We start from the raw sequence: 20,166 nt of genomic DNA on the forward strand, positions 1-20,166 counted from the left end.
GGACGAACACGAGATATATAGCGATGACATTTGTTTAAAAATGGTCTGGATGTAAGCATAGGGTTTGATCGTCAATCTTTCCCTTCCTCGTCGCAGGAACTTTGGGAGCTGCGGAACATTCAGTTCGGTCGTTCTAGAGATGTGTTTTGCCCTCTGTACGTACATACGTACCTATGCCCGAAATCTTAAAATGTGCCTAGTAGCGCTTCCGCGCTAGAAGGCGAGGAGCACGTGCATCAAGGCAGCCTAGTACCATATTGCTCTGTGCGCATTCAGTGGTTTCAGTAAGTTCTAGCTCCAGAAGCCTCCTTAAAGGGACACTGAGGAGAACTCTATCATTTTTTTTATTAGCAAAATCTGATAGTTCGGCATTTCATGACTTTGTTGCCGCTTGACCGGGCACGAAAGATGCAGTTATTTCAAAGAAATTTGGATTCGAAGATGAAAAATTTTTTCCCGCCGCTCTGATTCAAACTCAGGCAACTCTTATGACGCCATGGCAACTCTTATGACGTCTCAGAACGGAGTGACGTGAAACGTGACGTAAACGCAGACTCCGTGATGTCTGACGGCTAGCGGTGCGGTGCGCAAACCTTCCTTTGGCAGCCTCAGAGATTCGTGGTTGCCATGCAGTAACGAAAATTCCTCCAAGGTGGCGCCTCTTGTGCTAGGAAGTCATCACGCTTGTACTTGCGAGATTAGCCTGTGGCGGCGACACCTGTATTTTGGTTCTTGCTATTTTCTATATTACAAGAGCTTTGTTTTCAGTAAGAGTGGCGTTTTTGTGATCAGGAGCTGCTATTCTATCGATACAAGCCAACTTCAATTTCTCCTCAGTGTCCCTTTAAACAGGTGATAACAGTCTGGACTAACGACAAACGCAATAGTAAAGATGACATGTGTCGCCTTTTTCTTTCTCCCTCTCTACGCGCTGTTTTCTGCTGTGTTTGAGCATCTGCGCTCTGCTTAAGCACATATGGTCTTACTTGCTGCTTTGATGCGAGCCTTTCGTTCTGCTCTGAAATAGGCTTACGCGGCCACCAGTAAACTAAATTTTCGTAAGCGATTCGATTCATCGAAGTGACACGCAGAACCTGGAGAGAAAAAAAAAACCTGCTTTCACGGCTATAGTCCAATACAACATAAGTTCGCAGTGAAGCTCCGCCCACATTCAGGGCCGCCTGACAGATTTCCTCCACGGCAAAAAAAAATGTAGTCCCTTGTTAAAACTTTTCTTGTTACTAAACAAGAAGCTAATCACAAGAAGAAAAAAATAGCTCTGGAATTTTGATACCTGGCTTTAGTTTCCTGTTATAATAGGCTAGCGGAGTACTACAGGTTGCCGCGGACCGTGGCCCATTGTTACCAACGCTATATTTTAAGTTGCATGCTACTATACTTCGAAATCGCTGCATATGTGCGACACAAAAAAACACTATTCTCTTAAAATTTGCATTCTGTTTTTCTCTTAAACTAAAATACATTTAAAGTTAGTAGCTACAGTTAAATGTAAAAATGGGGTGGCTTCCTGGAGCAACTTGTTTTTTGCGGCAGTGAGTAGTGAGAGTTTGTTGACAGCAAGTGTCCACACACATCCCACATAACTAAGAGAAAAATTCAAATAACACGCTTAGTTATCGCCAAGTGTTTATTATGCAATCGTCCATGCAACAAATTTAATGTGATGTGTAGTGAGATGAAGTCATGCAGAAAAAAAGGTAATATAATACGATTCCAGGAACTGAAACAAGGTGATGAAATTTTCTATGTTTCATATGTACAAGAAGAAAACATGTCTTTGAAAACACTTTGTTGAGCACACGGTCCGGTGCGAACACCGGTGTTGCATAAAGCGAGTAGCAAGTTCTATTTATACAGAACACACAAATGCGTAAAAACAAAATGCCTATACTTTCTGCCACCATGAGCTTTGCTCGCTGTAACTATTGCGTAACAACTGTTCGGGAAAGGTCTATCCAAAAACAAGCTTGTGTCCCGAATGTTTCAGCACATCACGTAGTCGCCGAGATTTCTTGTTCATTGTTAGCAAATCTGGAGGCGTGTATTCACGCAAAAGATTGAGAAATTATCGCACAACTTATCATCAATAAATGCCGTGGCTGTTGCTATTTTCTCGACGTAGAGCGATTACCCGTACGATAACATAAGTTCCATTCCGCAGGCAAAGGCCTTAGAAAGCGAGACTCGCAGGTGACCGAATGTTGTGATCTTCACAAACTTACTTCGTGCATACCACGACATATCCACAGCAACCGGCCAACTGAATCTCTGTATTTTGCCACATGTTCGTTCTTTCACCATTGCTACGGCATGCCGTGAGAATTCAAACAAGCGCAAAAGAGATATTCGCGAGGAACTACTGCAATTGACTCGAGGACCATGACGAAACCAGGGTAGAGTGAAATACTACAGAGGACGAGAAAAACGATTTTCTTCGGTGAAAATGCTGTCGTACAATGCCGCTGAAAAGGAGTCATGCCGAAGTTGTTCACGCATTTCCAATCGCCCAGTACAGCTAGCAGATAAACGCTTGCTTTAAAATGTTTTCAAAGCATATTTCCAGAGGAAGCCCAAATTCTGACTAAAGGATAATGCGTTGAAGTTAAATCAAGATACTGCCCATGGACAATACGACCTTCTGCTTGTTCACGTTGCGCATTTCAGTCAATGAAATGAAACTGAGGTATGAGCCGCAGTGTTGAAACTTCGGCATACATACGTATAACATAAAAGAGCATATGCGAACTAAAACAAACAGCCCCGGCACCTAATGCACGACACATCTCGTTGTGCAACAAAAATTCGCTCGCCACTCAAGCAAAATGACTAGCAACAGCGCTCGTTAACAACACGCGACAACAAACACATGGCACACGTCATCGTATCCCGTTGGCACAAGTCTGTACGAGTCGATAATATTCCATGATCCTTCGACGCCGTGAGCTTCTTGGTCTGTGGTCGTGACATACACTCGACTGCTGAAAAATGTCATCCACTCTTGTATCTTTCGTCAATCAAGTATATATAAACAGACATATATACAACTTCACAGCAGGATTCGCTCACCGTGGCATTGAGGAAGCTGCAGTCGCGGTGTTCCTTACGCACTGATTAGCACCAAACACTGTACAAACTTAAATAGTAATGGTCAAAATCGCCCTTAGGGTGTCACTCAACAGCAAGAAACGCGTTAATATAGCTAACATCAAGAGCAAACAGCAACTAATGAATTGCGCTTTGATTTGCAACGGTGTAGATGCCACACAGTGTTCCCCGCAGATTGAAGTGTTCTCAATAAAACTGAGTCCACCTTGTCAGCAGACACTTCGAATATGCCAGAGCATATGTAAAGGTGCTGAAAAATATGTAATTCTTTTAATGTTATCTAATGCTTTACAATATGTTCCGGCTCTCACTCAGGAATTTGCTAGTCTGCATGTGCCTTTTCTTTACTTTTATGACTTTACTTTTATGGCATTTGACCTAATTTTAGCACATTCTTCATTTTTGCTTTGAGAATTACAACAGCAGTTTATCATTCAACCAACCGTGATCTGTAAACAACATTCAGCTCAGCACCCCGCCTGTTGCAACGCAGATAGCGAGCAACACATGCATTCATTTAAACAGCACCCCAGCAACAAAAGAGAATGATTGCAGCAGTAACAGCAACTGGAGCAAAATAATGCGGAAATGAACAATACAAACTGAACATAACAATGTGGCACATGTAAGTACAAACCAGCTGTTTTATGACAAATCTACAAGTATGACTATGTACAAATTGATCACTGCTCTCTGGGTACTGTTAATGTCATGGATACTGCGTAGGCGGAAGACATGAGCACAATTTTTCGTCGTGCATACTGTCTTACACTGCTCTCTTCCCCATTAAAGATGTGAGCAAGCAAGATCACAGACAAACATCATCGTCCTACATTAACATGTGGCTAAAGTGCTGTCAACAGATGCATGAGGCAGCATTTGTTTTTTTTTTTTAAGCTTTGCTATTAGCTTTCAAAATTAAACAGACTTAGCCATGTTTGTAGACTATTTGCTGCATGAGAACGAACGTCTGTAGTTGCTTAGTCACATTCTGCACCCAAACTGTCAACAACTGATTTAGTGTTCCGAGTGTTCTATGCACGGCTTGCAGACAGCAAGCACATCGCTGAAACAGTTTGATCCAGGCTTTACGCCATCAACAGTTGGTGCAACCGCAAAATACTGATCTGCATTAAAAACGCCACAATATGTTGTCAAAATGGCATCTAGGAAATAAGAGTCATTCGATGGCTTCATGCTTCTTCAAATAGGGATGCATTCGCTAACGTCAATGTATCAAGGACCCCATTGCAAGCGTTTAGTGAACCGCCGCGTGGCTAAGTCTCAGTGTCGTTCGGCTGCTAACGCAACGTCATGGCATTAAATTGTAGATGCTGTGGCTGCATTTTCATATAGGCAAACTGCAAAGACGTCCTGAGCCCCCGGAGATTAATCTGGAGCCCCTACTATGACGTTCTTCACAGCCCACTTGCAGTTTCTTGATGTTTAAGCCCCTTTCCATAGCAGACGTCAGTACGTCTGAAATGTTATTTTTCTCAACAGCCGACGTCACAGTGACTTTCCACGCAGTGTCAGCCTTTTGTTAATTTTTCACGGCATAAAATTTCAGAGGCTAGCGGCTTTGTTACTGGAACATAGATTTGGAGCAATGTTTTAGCTTTTGGTCACCTCGTTTCTGAGGTGTAACGATGGTCAGCCAGTTATTGCATATTTGTGGATACACCTCCCGCTGTGTAATGTGCAGTAATAACTTACTGGAAACCTGTAAACTAAGTGCATGCAGTACATTTCAAACGTGAAGAACACATGAACAGGTTGACTACCCTTGTGAACAAACCATATAAAAAAGTGATATGTATGACGATTCTACGATTAAACACGGTTCTTACATGTTAGTGAAGGTGTCGTTTTCTTTGCACTGCACCCAAACTGCAAATGATACAATTTAAAGCTTAATGTACAGTAGCTCAATTCTGCGTGATGGATGATATATTGTGTTTGATACCGACGATTTTTTCACTAGCTGTTGATATAATACATGGACACACTGGTGCCCAGAGCACCATCTTCGTAGGAGCACACTTTGTTTCAGCTTGACATCAAGAGCTCGCTTCATTCCTACAGAACAGAAAAATTCAGCATATGTGAAAAAGCAGCTAACAACATAGCTTTATGTAAAGCAAAGTGCATGCTGGGTTCTTAAAAAATTCGGACATGCAATTTTATTTTCACATCGTTATGCTAATTCCCATCAGGAATCTTCATTTAGTTCACGCACATGGTTATTACCATGCTGTCAGGGCGTTGTTTTTTACACTATTTCTATTAGCAAATTTTTAACCATACTGATGAGGGACATAAGATGTCAAGCTGAAACGAAGTAGATGTCTCAGATCAAAAAAGGACCCGCTGTAAAACCAACATGAATTTAACACAGCTTATTTAGCTGCATGTTGTGTGGCCATGCCCGCGGTGTTCTTGTCATAATAAATAGTTGTCAACAACTGCACTCAAGCAGCTGCCATAAGGCCGTGGCAATAACGTGCCCGTCTGTTTCAACGACGCATGCAACTTGCCAAAAAGGAACAGATAATAAGCCAGCCTGCCGCTTTGAAAATGTTCCCATGCTAAATATCACTTTGCTGAAAGGTGTACGAAGTTACCTAGCAATATGTTAAAGGGAAGCAGCTTAAAACATAGGGGCCCAAATTTGGCTGGTCGGACGTACTGGCGGTTCTTAGCCAGCATCTGAACTGCAGACTCATAGCAACACTGCCTCGCAGCAAGTTTGCCAAAGTGACAACTGCAGAAGTTAGTGTCTCCTTTTAGCCTTTCGTAACTCAGGCCAGGACTATTAATGAGCTGGCCTCCTGCTAGCTCATAGTCCCCATAAGCCGAGTGTATTTCAAGCCATTGTGTCGTGGTGTGGTAGGAGAGTAACACCGTAATACCTTTCACACGCGGAAGATATAAACCAATTGCCCGACGAACGCCACTTCACCTCACATTTTCTTATGAATTTCTGTGAAGAATTCAAAGAAAAACAGCTAACCATGGCCGTCTTTTCTCGCACACTGAGCACTTCTTCCGCCATGCTCCCTTTCTCTCCCTTGCTGCTTGCTGCTAGCAGAGCGTATAGAGGGACCACGGCATAAGCACGAACACTTTTTGGGGTGCCAAAACCGTGCCCCACTCACTGAACGCCAACAGTAAATGTAGTTCCTTTCCTCCGTGCCACTTATCAAGCCAGCAGGATTCCTCTTTGCAAAATGGAGTATTTATCCAGAGCTGTCAGTCGGAATCTGAAACTTATCCAGAGCAGCACAATCAAGCTGAGCGCGTCCGCACCTAGAGGCGTTTGCCGAGCAATTCAGTCTATATCTTCCGGGGTGTCAAACGCTTCGCAGCCAAAGGACTAAAATACTGGCTACAGTACAGCTACAGGGTATAAACGACCTCAGACTGTCTTGGTAGCCGAGGTGCCGGCCCCGAACCTCTCCGTGGAAGACGGTGCTGCTGCGGCACATGCTAGGAAGACGTCGTGCCGGCGACGTCGGGGCTGCGTCACAAGAGAAGCGACCCCGCGGCTGGTGCTCTCCGAAGGTGGCGGCGGCTGATGACAGCGCCCTCATAGGCCTGTCTCGTAGTGACTCTTCGGCGGGATGTTGAGACTGATGCCGCCGGCTTCGGACTCTGAGTCGCCGTTGTCGGGCTTGTAATACACGGGGTAGTCGATGTCGTCGTCTCCATCTTGGTTGTAGTTCGGCAGCGCCAGAGGAACCTGCGAGTCTGTGTGCTTGGGGCTGTGCGTCTCCATGCGGTGCATCTGCAATTTGGGGCCCCAGTCGGCCGTTGGTTGAGCCAGCATCTTGATGCGCTGCACGAACAAGGAGAACACGGGTGTGAACGCACAATGAGCTTGAACCGGGAAAAGAGCAGCGGCTAGGAAGCTTTCTTGATTGGGACCGGCTTGAAAATTACAAGGTCAGCTGTGATTTCGTTTACTATGCACTCTGACGATCATCGTTTTCACTTCCTTCTCTCTTTTTTAGTTTTTACGCGTCCTTCCAACTTGCTGTACACACTTTGATGTCGTTTTTCGTCGCTTTCTAGCCCTGTTTGCAAATATAATATCACCCTTTGGGTTACGAAACAGTTGTCATGCACTGAGAGTTTCTCTGCATACTACTGTGGCAGCTTGTGATTGTACAAAATGAAACTAAATTTGCAACGCGTTTAGTTGAGCTAGTTGTTACTGGCCTCCTGCATATGTGGCCGCTGGCAGGTTAAGAGAAGACGTAATATTAACGGACGGTACAAAACCCTGTTTTCGCCGTATTTAGGTCACGTCTGAATCTTTTAACCGGCTAGTAATCATGAATTTCTGGTCTCATCAAGCAGATCCAGTAAAGTGACAAGAAACGCCTCCGATGCGGAGGTTTAACTGTCATTCTTCTTTTTGTTCATGAAAGTGGGGCAAAGGGACTAGTATGCGGCCTTCTGGTACGGGTGGCAGCACTTTAAGAAAGGTGCACTTCTGCTACGAACTACGCTTGTCAAAGTATCGCAGCTCATTCCCAGGGAATCGAAGCCGAGCGTGTCATTTTTTGCGACCTTTCATAGCATACATGACATGTCTATTCCTTAGTTGCAGATACACTCATCTTAGCTTCGGTTTTTGCTTTAAAACGGCTTACTTTTGCACTAACAGCAGATATGCTACTGATTCGCTCTGGTTAAGGTAACGCTGCTGTTTAGGCTTCTACTGATATTACTTGGTTGATCAGCGCCACTTTTTCTTCAATTATGCTGTGAAAAGTGAAGGTGAGAAAAGTAACGTATTATATCATCAAATCACGGTACATGAAACCTCTCGAGATATGGCTAGATTGCATGTCGCTGGTGCAGTGTTGAAAACATTATTTAGTGAGCATACCGCCCAAATGTGATGGTACGAAACGATAATTTATCTTACAATATCCTATTTCAAAACACAGTGGCGCGTACTAGTGCCAGAAGGCAAGCAATCTCCCAATACAGGGAGGTGCCTCACATGAAGTGGCACAATATGCCACGGCAGCCACTCACCTCTTTCAGGGTTCCCCTTGCGTTGTAGATCTTCATGCAGGCCACGATCGGTATGGCGCTGACCGAGGTGAATGAAAACAGGAAGCCCACAGCGGTGGCCCAGGCGGGGAACTCGTACTCGCCGTACTTTGTCGAAGGCATGTCGATCCACGAGAACACCAAGATGGCCTGTAGCCGGAAAGCGACATTGAGTACACCGATACACACACTAGCTATTCATTCAAGGTTCAAGGTTCGTTTATTACATGTTTATGGTACAAGGTTAGAGGAAAACATTGGAATACAGAAGGAGGTCCCAAAGTCAGACTGTGGACGGGACCTCCTGTAAGAACGATTGTAAAAATGAATTACAGACAGCAGATGCAAAAAAAAATCCAAGTAAATTATCGCGCAGAACAGGTCGGCAACAGTGTTCAATTTTTGTGTTTGTTCCGCTGGACTCCGCTAAGCTAAGTATGGCCTAATTTGGAGAAGATTACAAGAATAACATGGATCTGGCGAACTGGCCGGTGGACACTTTAGTTTGTGTTCCAGTTTATCACAATCACTGGGTAGCACTAGACAACTACGGAAAAAAAAATCTGCCAAGTAACCGCAGTTTTAATTCTATCAGCTCTGCCTGCCACCACTGTATTCGCCTCTTGAAGTTGGCTGCCTACTGGCGGGTAACTGAGCGCAGTTTGCCCAACTTAGCTTAGAAGCTTACCCAACTGTAATATGAAACATCAAGTTAAAATGGATACTACATGGCAAGGGTTGCAAGGATTCAATTTCAGATGGCTGCAGCCCATATTTCTGAATCCGCACAAGCTTCCTAGCATGCAACCGCACGCGTACTCAGCGAATAAGCAGACAGCGGGGAGATGTCCTGCATCTCAAAATGTAAGCCGCTGCAGGAATAAGCAACCCCACTGACTCAAGAACACCTCGGAAGCAGGAGTTGTGCTCTATGAGCTGACGAGACCCGCTGAAGTGTGCTCCGTGAGGGACCTCAGTGTGCGGTATAAATAGTGCTGTGATTTTAGTTGTGCAATCAAATATGCTTGTAAGGGGCACGGTGCTACCCACTGTCGGTCACGAGGCATTGCAGAGCAGTGTTCGTCCCCACGGCACCAAGCATTTCTACATTATACGAGATAAGCTGCGAAATGAGAAATCCACAGCTAGTAACAAGCGTCCTGTGTTCGGACGGGGACATGAAACAGAAACAAAGAAGACGCTTACCAACGACACGAAAAATGCGGGACAGAAACAATTCCTGGAGTGCCCTACTCTTTCTTATGTCGTTGCCGATAAGCACATCATTTGTTCAGTAATGCTAAACCAACTCGCCAAGCTTTCTAATCTGACTATTAAACGAAGAAAGTGATGTTTCATGCACCATAAGGTTCCTAGAAAGCACAGTGTTGCTATCGTTAAGAACAGAAAGGCCTAGCATTGCGGGCGCTTCCTTGGGTTTTCTCGTTAATTTCTAGTTCGCATGAATGTCCAAGATAAGATGTCTTACCACAATGAGCGTCGGCACCAGGTACTTCCACACGAACTTCCAGTACTGCGCGGGGAACGGATATCGGCCCAACATAACCTTGATGTCATCCAGAAAGCGATCGACGCCTGTGAAAACAAACCGTAAATTAGTTCGCGCCAAGAGTGCCAGGGAGCCACATACACATGACCAGTATAACGCCTCCACTTACTGATTAACTGAAGACATGTGCCGACAGTCTTGATTAACTATCAGCTCATCTTCGCCGACAGTAAGTTGAAGCATAGCAAAGAGGACAATATAAGCATGGACTGATGCAATCCTGCCAGACATAACCGCGTAATTTCAAATCCTATGCGAATGAGTGGCACAGTTTGTTGCCGGCAAGTCAATAGAGATCGTCGAAAACGCGTCATCAGGCCACAACGAGTATTTCCTTTCTATTTTTCCGCCAAGCATAATAACGAATACATCTCGGCTTTCCTGAACTCAGTTTTATCATCCCAGTTACGCAAAGCGAGCACTACAAAGGAGACCTCCGCTCTCAAAAAGTTCTCTCCTTCAGACAAAATCCTAGTAATGGTACGGAATCTAGTAGCGATTTGAGATGCAAAAAATTCTTGTAAGGAATTGGTGAAACCTTCTTGAACTCCATTAAGGTATTTGTGCACATTCAGTCCATCGATGTTCCTAGGCACGCGTCATTGCATTATAAGCATAAATTGCGGTAGCGCAAAAGGATTTGGACAGAAGAGGACACATACGAACACGGAACAACAGCTGACTTCAATATCTAACTAAATGGAAGTCCCAAGTGCCTGTCACGTGTCTATTCATTTCTTCTTTTATTCCGTCCCTTTTGCGCTGCCAAATGACTATCACACACGTATTAAGCAACTTGCTTACAGGGCTACCCTACATGACTGCCATCATTGACCGTGAACAATAACTACAATCGAGCCTGGTTATAGCGAAACGGTTTATAACTAAATAATAGATATATCGAAGGAATGGCGATTGCCCTTGGAAGCAAGGTCAGCACGAGCTATAACGAAGCCACGGCTGCAACGAAGTAATCGCCGGGCCCCTTCAACTTCGGTATAACGAGGTTCAACTGTAGTAAGTTCCGCACGCTTTAGCATTCCTCAGTGACCTTCATCAAGCTCTTCTTGTAGCAGTCCTGCATTTGACGATTACTGATGACTCTCCAATGCTAGCAAAAGGGGACACTGTAAGTACGTGATAAGCAGCAGAACTGCGGCTCTTCCCAGCCTTTTCCCACTTTCTCTTACTGGTTTAACTTAGCTCCGCAGCCTTCAGACTACTTCTTGGAGAGCATGCCTTCTCTCTCGTCTAGTATCCACGAAAGATACGACCGGGAACAAAGGACTCCAGGACGCGTAAGCGGCATTTGAAGCTGACAGCTCTTTTATTGGGCGGTGGCTCCGCACCATACCTGTGGAGGCAAAGGCCGGACTGGCATCATCTAATCTGCGGAAGTCAAATGAAGTGATCGTTGAGAGACGTGCCTTCGTATCTATGCATCTAAATCGCTTTTTTACGCGTCCTGGAGTATTTTTGTTCCGGATAGAGCATTAGGTGTGCCAAGAAGATTTGCCACTACTCACCGTAAACCCATGCTATAACGATGATTTCTGTCAGTCCAATTATCAAGGCCGAGAAGCTAGCACAGTAGTTGTCCATCAGTTGCAGCACGTACATTCCACCCTAATAGTAGAAAAGTAGAGGCAAACACCCGCATAGAATTAAAAGATGGCAGCAAAAGTTTCCGGTACGAAGACAACATACAGTAGTGCCCTGACATTTATGTGCTTCAACAGCTTACGAGTTGCTAAACTTATCCAAACCTCAGCATCTGCATTCTTTTCACACACGTGCTTATAAAACATATTAGAACAGGATACCCCATGAGAAGCAAAATTCTGAGCTTTAAAAATGCATGTTCTCTAAACGCTGTGTATATAAAGGGGCTTCTAGTTAATTGGCGGAGAGTGTGAAACAGAAATGGGACACTCTTGGATCTTGGATGAAGATACAAATCATCAATGAAGGGCTTCAGAACATCTTTAAGGGCTTCAGAACATCCTGAAAGGATGAGTGTGGTAGACAGAACACAATGCAAATTTAATTTTAAGCAATAGTATACTTCGTTGCGCTGTAAGTTTCCATTCTTTTGATTTCGCTAACCCTGTTTTAAAAATGAGCTGAACCCATGCGACGTTGCTAACACCACTTCTGCCACAAAATCTCTAATAATGCCATCTTTACAATACCACGTCGCTCAGTTTGTACTGCCTTTCGTCCAGCGCAAAATCCAGCATTTGCCGGTAATTTCAGATTGATTAAGCAATAAAACGGCTGGTAATAGGTAGTGGTAGGTGCGTGGCAAGGCTGCACATGCACCTACCACGGCGCGTATGCAGCAGGCATCCAATAAACTGGTATACGTCTACGCTATTACGTTTCCGCTACGCTAAAATTTTCCAACATCTTGAAGGCGAGACGAAACGTTATCGACAAGCTAGCTATCAGCCTGAGGTGGATGCTCCTGCCAGGTGCTCAGCTTTCACTCTGGCAAGAGCGAGGTATAACGGAAGTGCGTCCAAAGCGGTCATGAAAACAACTAGCGACTGCTCATGGGACTACGGCAACTTTCTTCCTTTCTTCTTTCACTCCCTCCTTTATCCCTTCCCTTACGGCGCGGTTCAGGTGTCCAACGATATATGAGACAGATACAGCGCCATTTCCTTTCCCCCAAAACCAATTATTATTATTATTATTATTATTATTATTATTATTATTATTATTATTATTATTATTATTATTATTATTATTATTATTATTATTATTATTATTATTATTATTATTATTATTATTATTATTATTATTATTATTATTATTATTATTATTATTATTATTATTATTATTATATTATTATTATTATTATTATTATTATTATTATTATTATTATTATTATTATTATTATTATTATTATTATTATTGGTCATGGTAAAAGGTGATTACACTAAAAGCAGCTTTAACATTCCTTGCATTTGTTTCCATTGCCATTCCCAAAGCAAAATGTGAAAGGAGTGCGCCTTTAGACTGCCCTCGCTTTTTGCATATACACTGAAAGTCCTTTGTTGGCATCAAAACCTTCTTCGCGAGACTTAGTGCCAACAGAAAATCAGAGACGGAACCTTCTCCTTTCACAGTAACACATATAGCGGAAAGTCATGTTCCCTTGTTTATACACCTACTTCAGTATGATTTTGATGTAGGCTGGCAGTGTCACGCAATGGTTTTTTATTCTTTCCTGTTTGTTTGATGCCCAGGCTTCAAATGGAAAAGATGGAAACGAGAAATTTATGCTGAGCCATTCGCCTTCGCCTAACAAAACCTTCCCCAGCGTTCTCACATTTGTGCAGATGACGAGCCCGCCGAAGAACAGGGTTGTGCAAACACCGAGCAGGACGAGCGGTTTCCTGTGCTGAAGCTTCTCTGGCCAGGTATCCACGATGGTGGTGACGACTGTTTCAATGATGGTAAACTGGAGGGAAACCAAAAGCACAACAATGAGCCACGGGATTTGTTGGCTTTGATTACGAGGAAATAGGTTGCAGAAACAACGCTCGAAGAAAGCCAAAAAAGCAAAAGACGAAATCGAGCTAAGTGCTTGCTTAGTTCCTGGCCGATCTTTTCGTGTCCTCTTCCAGCGCTCTTTCTACAAGTTCTCCCGAAATTGTATAACAAATGTTGACATAACTGCTTTCCGTCAGTGGGTATAAGTGTGAAATACTGCGGAGAGGGAGTAAACAACAAGCTCCTGGCTATGTAATTTTTTTACATACTATACTCGGATACAACTTAAGTCTGCAGTGAAACTCCGTCCCATATTCAGTGCCGTCGCACAGAACTCCTCCACGACAACAAAGTTGTCCGTTGTTAAAACTTTTCTTTTAACCTAAGCAACAAGCAAATCACAAGAAAACAAATATAAGCTCTAGAATTTTGACATCTGGCTTGTTTAATAAAGTCAAACATTACAAAACTGATTTCGTTTACTGTTGTGATTGGCTAGCGAAGTAACACAGGACGTCACTGACCATGGCCAGTATTAACAACTGCGTTTTTTTTAAATCTGCATCTTACTTTATAATGTAGAATATTGCCTAACTGCTGCATAGCATGATTATTCTTACAACAGTGAAAATAAAGTGACATCACTGGCTGGCCCACCTGCGCAACAAGGCATAACTACCACCACGACCATGCACTCATAAAAGATGACGGCGGCGAATGACGCTGCGCGATGAAGAGCGGTATAGCCCGTGTATCCGGATGGTCAAACCTACCGCACCGGGCCTACCTTGTAGCTCCCACCACTCTGTTGCACAGCAGAGCACTGCACTATAGCACTAAAGGTATGGCGTTTTAGCACCGCTGAGTGCAAGCGGCAGATGCAAATAAGCACCACCTTTGGCAAAAGGTGGTTTAAACTCTATTTCTGGCATGCGAAAAGCGACTATCATATCATATCACCGTTAGCCAGCGCATTATAAACCTCATTAGCTGAAAGTGCCCATGATTCAGAACCCCTCGCCATACGAACTTTTGATCCGATACCTTGACCACGGCCTCACTTTCATCTTCACAAGACTGGCAACAGTACCAAAGGTCCCTGTAGGCTACATTTGCGTAAAAAGTTTAAATATGCGCAGCAGTTGTCGAATAAAATTTCTTTCACAAGCTTTAGGCATGTCTCTGAACGGTCGCGCTGCATGCGATCTCCTCGGAGAAGTACTAAGAGGAAAGCTAGAAGCTGCAAAACCGGCTTGCAAGGATTTATGACCAGGATTTGTAATGACAGCAAGGTAGCAAGTGAATGGGGCTCAAAGCTGTGTTCTTACTGAAAGATGCAAGCACTCATATTATAAAGGAGCATCTACGATGTGCAAACCAGAAATTAGATGTCCATAAAAACACCCCATCGAGGGTCAACAAAGCAGAAGTTGGGTGACACGGTTGCACTAGCTACCTGGCAAACTTGCGTCGACCTGATGGTTTTTGCAGCATTTTTGTAATTTGTATGTTTTTACTAGCTCGGTTGTTGCTTTATATATATTTTTTGTCTGTAATATCCTCACCACAGTTCCCACTAGCGATGCGATTATCGGATATAAATTCAAAGCCGGGGAAATTATTTTTTTGCAGTAGAGTTCCTGAATGAGGTTAGCAAAACACAAAACAAAGAATATATTCTGATGCTAGCGACGCGTCAAAAGTGGTTACCTGAGTTCCCATTCCCAGGGTCATCAGCATGAAGAAGAACAGGAAGGCCCACAGAGGTGGCAGAGGTAAATGGGTAACCGCTTCAGGGTAAGCCACAAATGCTAATCCGGGGCCTGTTAAAAAAATAACAGAGAAAAAGCGATCACGGCATAGCGGTCACTAAGCCTAAAGAGTGCAAGAACCACGTAAATAAACCTGCACTGTTGCGCAGAACGTGAATAAGGAATACAAAATAGCATGATTCTGTGACTGGAAAACAAAGCAAAAAATGCAATTTCAATTAAGGTGCATCACAAAACACAATTTACTGAGCGCGCTTATCGGTGCAAGGAACATCGAGACTTACCTTGTGTCTTATTCTCCTGTCACAATCAAGAGATCGTTCGAGCCGCACTTGTAAAGCGCGCAATCAATCAGTAGACATCGCCAGAAAGAACACCATTTAATGCTTTCAGTCAGCGTATATGTACACACACGCACACACTGAAGAGATTGCGAACACAAGTATAGCCATTATTGAGGCACCACTCAAATCATTCCAAACACACCGGTCTGGAACAACAAGAGTTTTAATCTCCTTCACAGTCATACAGGAGTGCAATAAAAAAAAATGGGTGGCTGCTCATGGCCAAAGCCCCCTGCATTTCGCACAAGCCGTGATCGCTGGTCACTTGCCGTCCATCACACATCCGTCTTCTTCCATGCCTCCGGCAGTCCGTACGGGAAGCGTGCCTTTCACTCAACCGGCGACTTACCTCCAAACCCATTAATTACTTGTGAAACTCTATGAAGCAGGATTTGTTTTTCTACTACAGCACCATGTTCCCTGGCGTTTTGTGCCAAAGCAAAGACTCTAGGTATTGTTTTTTTATGTTGCCAATCCCCTCTCGGTACTTTTTTTTATGAAAGAGGTAAAATTTGAAAACTTTGTTGTCATTAGTTGTTTTTAACATTCGTGGGAGCTTTTCACCGTCCTGTTGGCCACAGATGCAACTCGACATACTTTCTCGCCAGACAGAACGCAGATTTCACAGCTACCCCGCATTAGCTGCTGCAACAAGCACTGGGAACCTTCATTCCATCCTTCTGCGCAGTCAGCCTCTGCCGGATATCGTTTTGGATGGTGCTGCGTGTGAAAAGCAACTTCCGCCAGAGTCCACGTAGCTCGTATGCGCAAAGCGCTCGCAGCTCGGAGACGCATCGCTCAGCGATCGCATCGTGATGTTGCACGGCTGGGTCCGTGATCAGGCGTGGCGATTTGCGTTTTTTTTTTTGCGTGAGCTGCCGGCACGACCATTTGCGGGGGACATCACAACGAGAGGCACACGTATAGGTTTCAGTGTCTCTGAGTTGCAATTACCTTGAGCAGCGACATCAGACACGTTCACACCCAGCTTGTGTGCCATGAAACCGACTATGCTAAATATGACAAATCCGGCGAAGAAGCTCGTGCCGCAGTTGCCGAAGCAGATGAACAAGGTGTCCCTGCGAACAAGACGCAAAAGAAACGGGAACGGCGGTTAGGACAGCCTAGCGGTTCGCGCGCTAGTTCCTGGTAGAAAGATTGCACAATGGAGCACGACATCACTTTATACACATCACGTAATCAACAAGATTGCAAAGTCAATCAAGGCAGCAACGCGTCATTTCAGTGAACGAACACTTTTTCGCAATAAACACAAAACAAGACGTGCATCAACAGTAATCAAACAAACTTCAACAGCATCCTCACCAAACATCACACAAGTCATGCAAAAAAGAATGGCCACTCAAAGCCAGGAGACGGCTTACCTGTAGCAGTTGTTATGGAAACGGTTGTAGCTGGCTAAAGTAATAAGGCCTCCCCAGCATGGAGACAAGGAAAAGAAGATCTGCATCGCAGCGTCGCCCCAGACCTGAGACGATACAGGGAAAAAACCTATGCAGTCGTAATAGGGTTGCCTCGTTTGCAGTGCGCCTCCAGACTCGCGTGCCCTTGTGCAAGGCAGGAAGTGGCATGCTTTTCTTTTTTTTTCTGTCCTATTTTCTATCCTGCCTTCTTTTATACTTCAATTTAGTCCCGCTTTCTTTCTAAGTGCTCTATCTTGGTCCGGAAAACTTAATCTAGCGCAGAGTTCAGCGAAAAGCTACACTTTAGCTCCGCACCAGCTGCGTGAGTGCGCTTAGGCACCCAGTGTACTTATGAGACCTGAAAAGAAGCAGTTAGCTGTGGTTAGAGCGAAACAGTTCCAGTAACAGTGAGTCGAAAGAACTTCCTTCGAGAATAAAAGAATGCAGTCCGTGCAGATAATCGCTGCGGCTTTATACGAGCATCACTAACTGTCAAAAAATCCTGCAGCACATTTTTAACTTAGATGTTCTGAAAGTATTTTTTCTTAGCACGTCTTGATAAGTTTTCGGAATTTAATCCACTTTGAGTAGAATTGATGAATGAGAAACTACGCTACAAACTTTGCAAAACTTTTTTGCTCGTAAATTAACGGAGCACAAGAGCAGATTTTAAGCAAGGACGGAGCCCATTACGAAGCACCAATCGAGAGCTAAAGAGTTCCGGCACAGTCCGGGAAAAATAGAGGAGAAATACTGTTCAGCATCATGTCTTACCCTAGCTTCCATCAGTCGTTCCCATTGTGGCGTCAGATAGAACATAATTCCATCGTATGCGCCTTCAAGTGTGCAGCTTCGGATCAACAGAATGACCAGAACGACATATGGAAACAAGGCTGTGAAGTAGACGACCTGCAAAAACAAATTTAAAATCATGTTATATTGAAATGTTTTATTATTAAGCAAAGTCTCACCAAGAGCAGTCTGTGTAAACAGTAAGACGTTTAGATGTTTTGATGCATTTCTGACTTTTATTTGCGTATTAAGAGCCAGTAATTAGGTGTTATCTGTCATTTCCATTATAAGTGTGCACACTTCGTAAATGTCAGCGGTTAAAGGATAAAGAGAACTTTGCCGCGCGGATTACACAGAAACACAGAATGCAGCTTTTCGAATGTTATGTTTTGCCATTACAGCGCATAGTAAATGGGCAAGTGAAAAACACGGTCAAGTTTAAGGGCAAGTATTGCCACCATACTCAGAGTAGAAACGTTCTGAGCAGAACGCGAACGCCGACCGCATCTGGGTATTCATTATGGAGAAACTTTTAGGGACTACATAGTGTAAGAGGCGTTAGCCGCCATGATGCACAGTTAAGGCCTAAAATATTTGAAATCTTTTCACAGTTAGTTACCCTGAACTAGGAGATCATAAAACACAACACCCCCTGGTCATAAAAATTCACGAAACAAATTGCAATATATCAGCCACGGCTACATCTGGAGCATATGTACGAGGTAATACAAAGCTTTCAAATGCGGGTGTTTACAGCTACAAAGCAATGCACTTTGTTCTTCTGACTTGAGAAGAATTCCCCGAGGCGAAGTAAAATATATTCAAAGAAGGAGTTACTCAATCACATCTTTATGAAAGTTTATTGTCTAATTCTATTTTGCGTTCTAATTTAACTTTTCTCCACTGCGAAGATAGAAACACAGCTTCTCTTTACTGCCGTGTGGAAGCGCTGGATTAAAGTTAAAACGTAATTAGGTCATTGACTAAAATTTTACTTCACCACAATGGAGTAATGATGTCCCTACATCCGGTTCATCCATGCACCCTCGTTCTGCCAACTTCTAGCCGTCCTAGTCAGCCTAAACGTGATGCACGAAGTGACCTTTATGAAAAATCAAAGGTTGTAATAAGCTTAGTTAGTGGAGCGACTACCCCTGAGCAGTGGTCGTCCCGTCTTTGAGCCCCGAACAAAGACCTTTACTTCGACTCCACAAGGTTTCACAAAGCTCCGTAGCTTTACCTTGGAGCCAAGTAGCTTTGCTTGGGCGGAGTTTAAACCGCAATTTCTTCATCGAGCATTGTATTTGCATCATATGCCTCCTACTTCGTTTCTTTTTTTTTTTACGGAAATCACAATTCGAAACCATGCGGATGCAAACACAATTGCCGTACTTTGAGTAAGCCGCAGATTTACGAGCTCTATCGGTTAACTTCACACTGAAGACATGCTGCTCACTCACTTTTCCCATTGTCTTCACGCCCCTGTACAGGCAGAAGAACACGATGACCCAGCAGGCGAGAAGGCACAGAGCCAGCTGCCACCGCACTCCTCCCAGGTCGTGCAGCCCTTCTGTGAGGTCCAACACAAAGTTGCTGCGAGTAACAGGCGCGTAGCCAAGGATAAGACATCATACGGGTACTGCGCACTACACTTGCGAGTACAAAACTTCTTGGAGAGTACGTTCGGTGGTTCCCGATTTGAAAGCATATTTATACGGTGGCTGTCGACTGACCCGTACTGGTAAGCACCGCTGCGTGCACTTTTCAGCTCCGTGGTTTTTTTTTTGTCATGAGTGGTGACCAAAAACTTCCTGTCGATGTTGCATTTTCGGAAACATAAACACAAATATAGATTTTATTTATGGTGGGCTATCTACAAATCTCTAATTACAATGAAGCAGCTGAGTGTAATAGTTAGACATATAAATATTGAGTTTTATTTAGCCAGTTGTTTTCTCGTGTCGGCCACATGGTGATAATTCACGACTGGAGAAAATATTCTCTTTAGGGGAAAAAGTTTATTTTTAAAAGCTGCTATCAATCCTCGGAATGACACGCCGTATAAAATACGCAGCTTTTTAGCCCATAAACTAGCTAAGCCCAAAAGCATGTAGTTTATAAAGGAGTTCAGTTAGCTTTAGCAGTGCAATATTGATCATAGTGGAGTAAATTAATCAGCGCTCTCTGCTACTAAGTGTGCAACCTCGCACAGCGGGAACAGTAATTTGAAAGAATATTTGCAAACATGAATGAGCTGGTTGCGCGACCAGTATGGGCGCAGAACGCCTGAAGAATATATGAAACATTGTAATCAGCGCGGAAAATCAAAGGCTTCGGAATAGGACATGGGGGAACCTCGAGGAACTGATAACGAATCGTTGAGCTCATCCGCTTCGCGGCTTCTGTGGCCTTTCTCTGCGCTGAGGAGGAAATAAAAAAAAATTGCTTGATGCTTTGCACTGTCGTTTTGAAGCCCCTTTTTGTCTTTTCTGTTTCTCGTGTGCTCATTTGGTACTAGTTACACTGTCTAAGCCATTGAGCAAGCACCTCCCTAACATTTTTTCTTAGTT

The 20,166-nt window shown here is 43.8% G+C and overlaps 1 protein-coding gene across 6 annotated transcripts in view; it reads right to left on the bottom strand.

Moving 5' to 3' along the window:
• Positions 1-1,630: 1,630 nt before the first annotated feature.
• LOC144128268 (sodium- and chloride-dependent glycine transporter 1-like) overlaps positions 1,631-20,166 on the bottom strand; it is a 100,662-nt gene continuing 82,126 nt past the window's right edge. For 4 of the 6 annotated variants that reach the window (XM_077661547.1, XM_077661549.1, XM_077661548.1 and 1 more), the window contains exons 6-15: positions 19,057-19,189; positions 17,579-17,713; positions 16,766-16,869; positions 16,335-16,459; positions 14,975-15,087; positions 13,101-13,232; positions 11,290-11,389; positions 9,683-9,789; positions 8,176-8,343; positions 1,631-6,964 (exon numbers count right to left, since the gene is read on the bottom strand). In XM_077661547.1, the coding sequence (XP_077517673.1) occupies positions 6,716-6,964; positions 8,176-8,343; positions 9,683-9,789; positions 11,290-11,389; positions 13,101-13,232; positions 14,975-15,087; positions 16,335-16,459; positions 16,766-16,869; positions 17,579-17,713; positions 19,057-19,189 (1,366 nt within the window). In that variant the 3' untranslated portion in view covers positions 1,631-6,715. The remainder of the gene's footprint in view (positions 6,965-8,175; positions 8,344-9,682; positions 9,790-11,289; positions 11,390-13,100; positions 13,233-14,974; positions 15,088-16,334; positions 16,460-16,765; positions 16,870-17,578; positions 17,714-19,056; positions 19,190-20,166) is intronic. The other 2 variants (XR_013313768.1, XR_013313767.1) reach the window with 1 other exon arrangement.

Source organism: Amblyomma americanum, chromosome 4 (genome assembly GCF_052857255.1).
Source record: "Amblyomma americanum isolate KBUSLIRL-KWMA chromosome 4, ASM5285725v1, whole genome shotgun sequence".
Classification (NCBI taxonomy): Eukaryota; Metazoa; Arthropoda; class Arachnida; order Ixodida; family Ixodidae; genus Amblyomma; species Amblyomma americanum.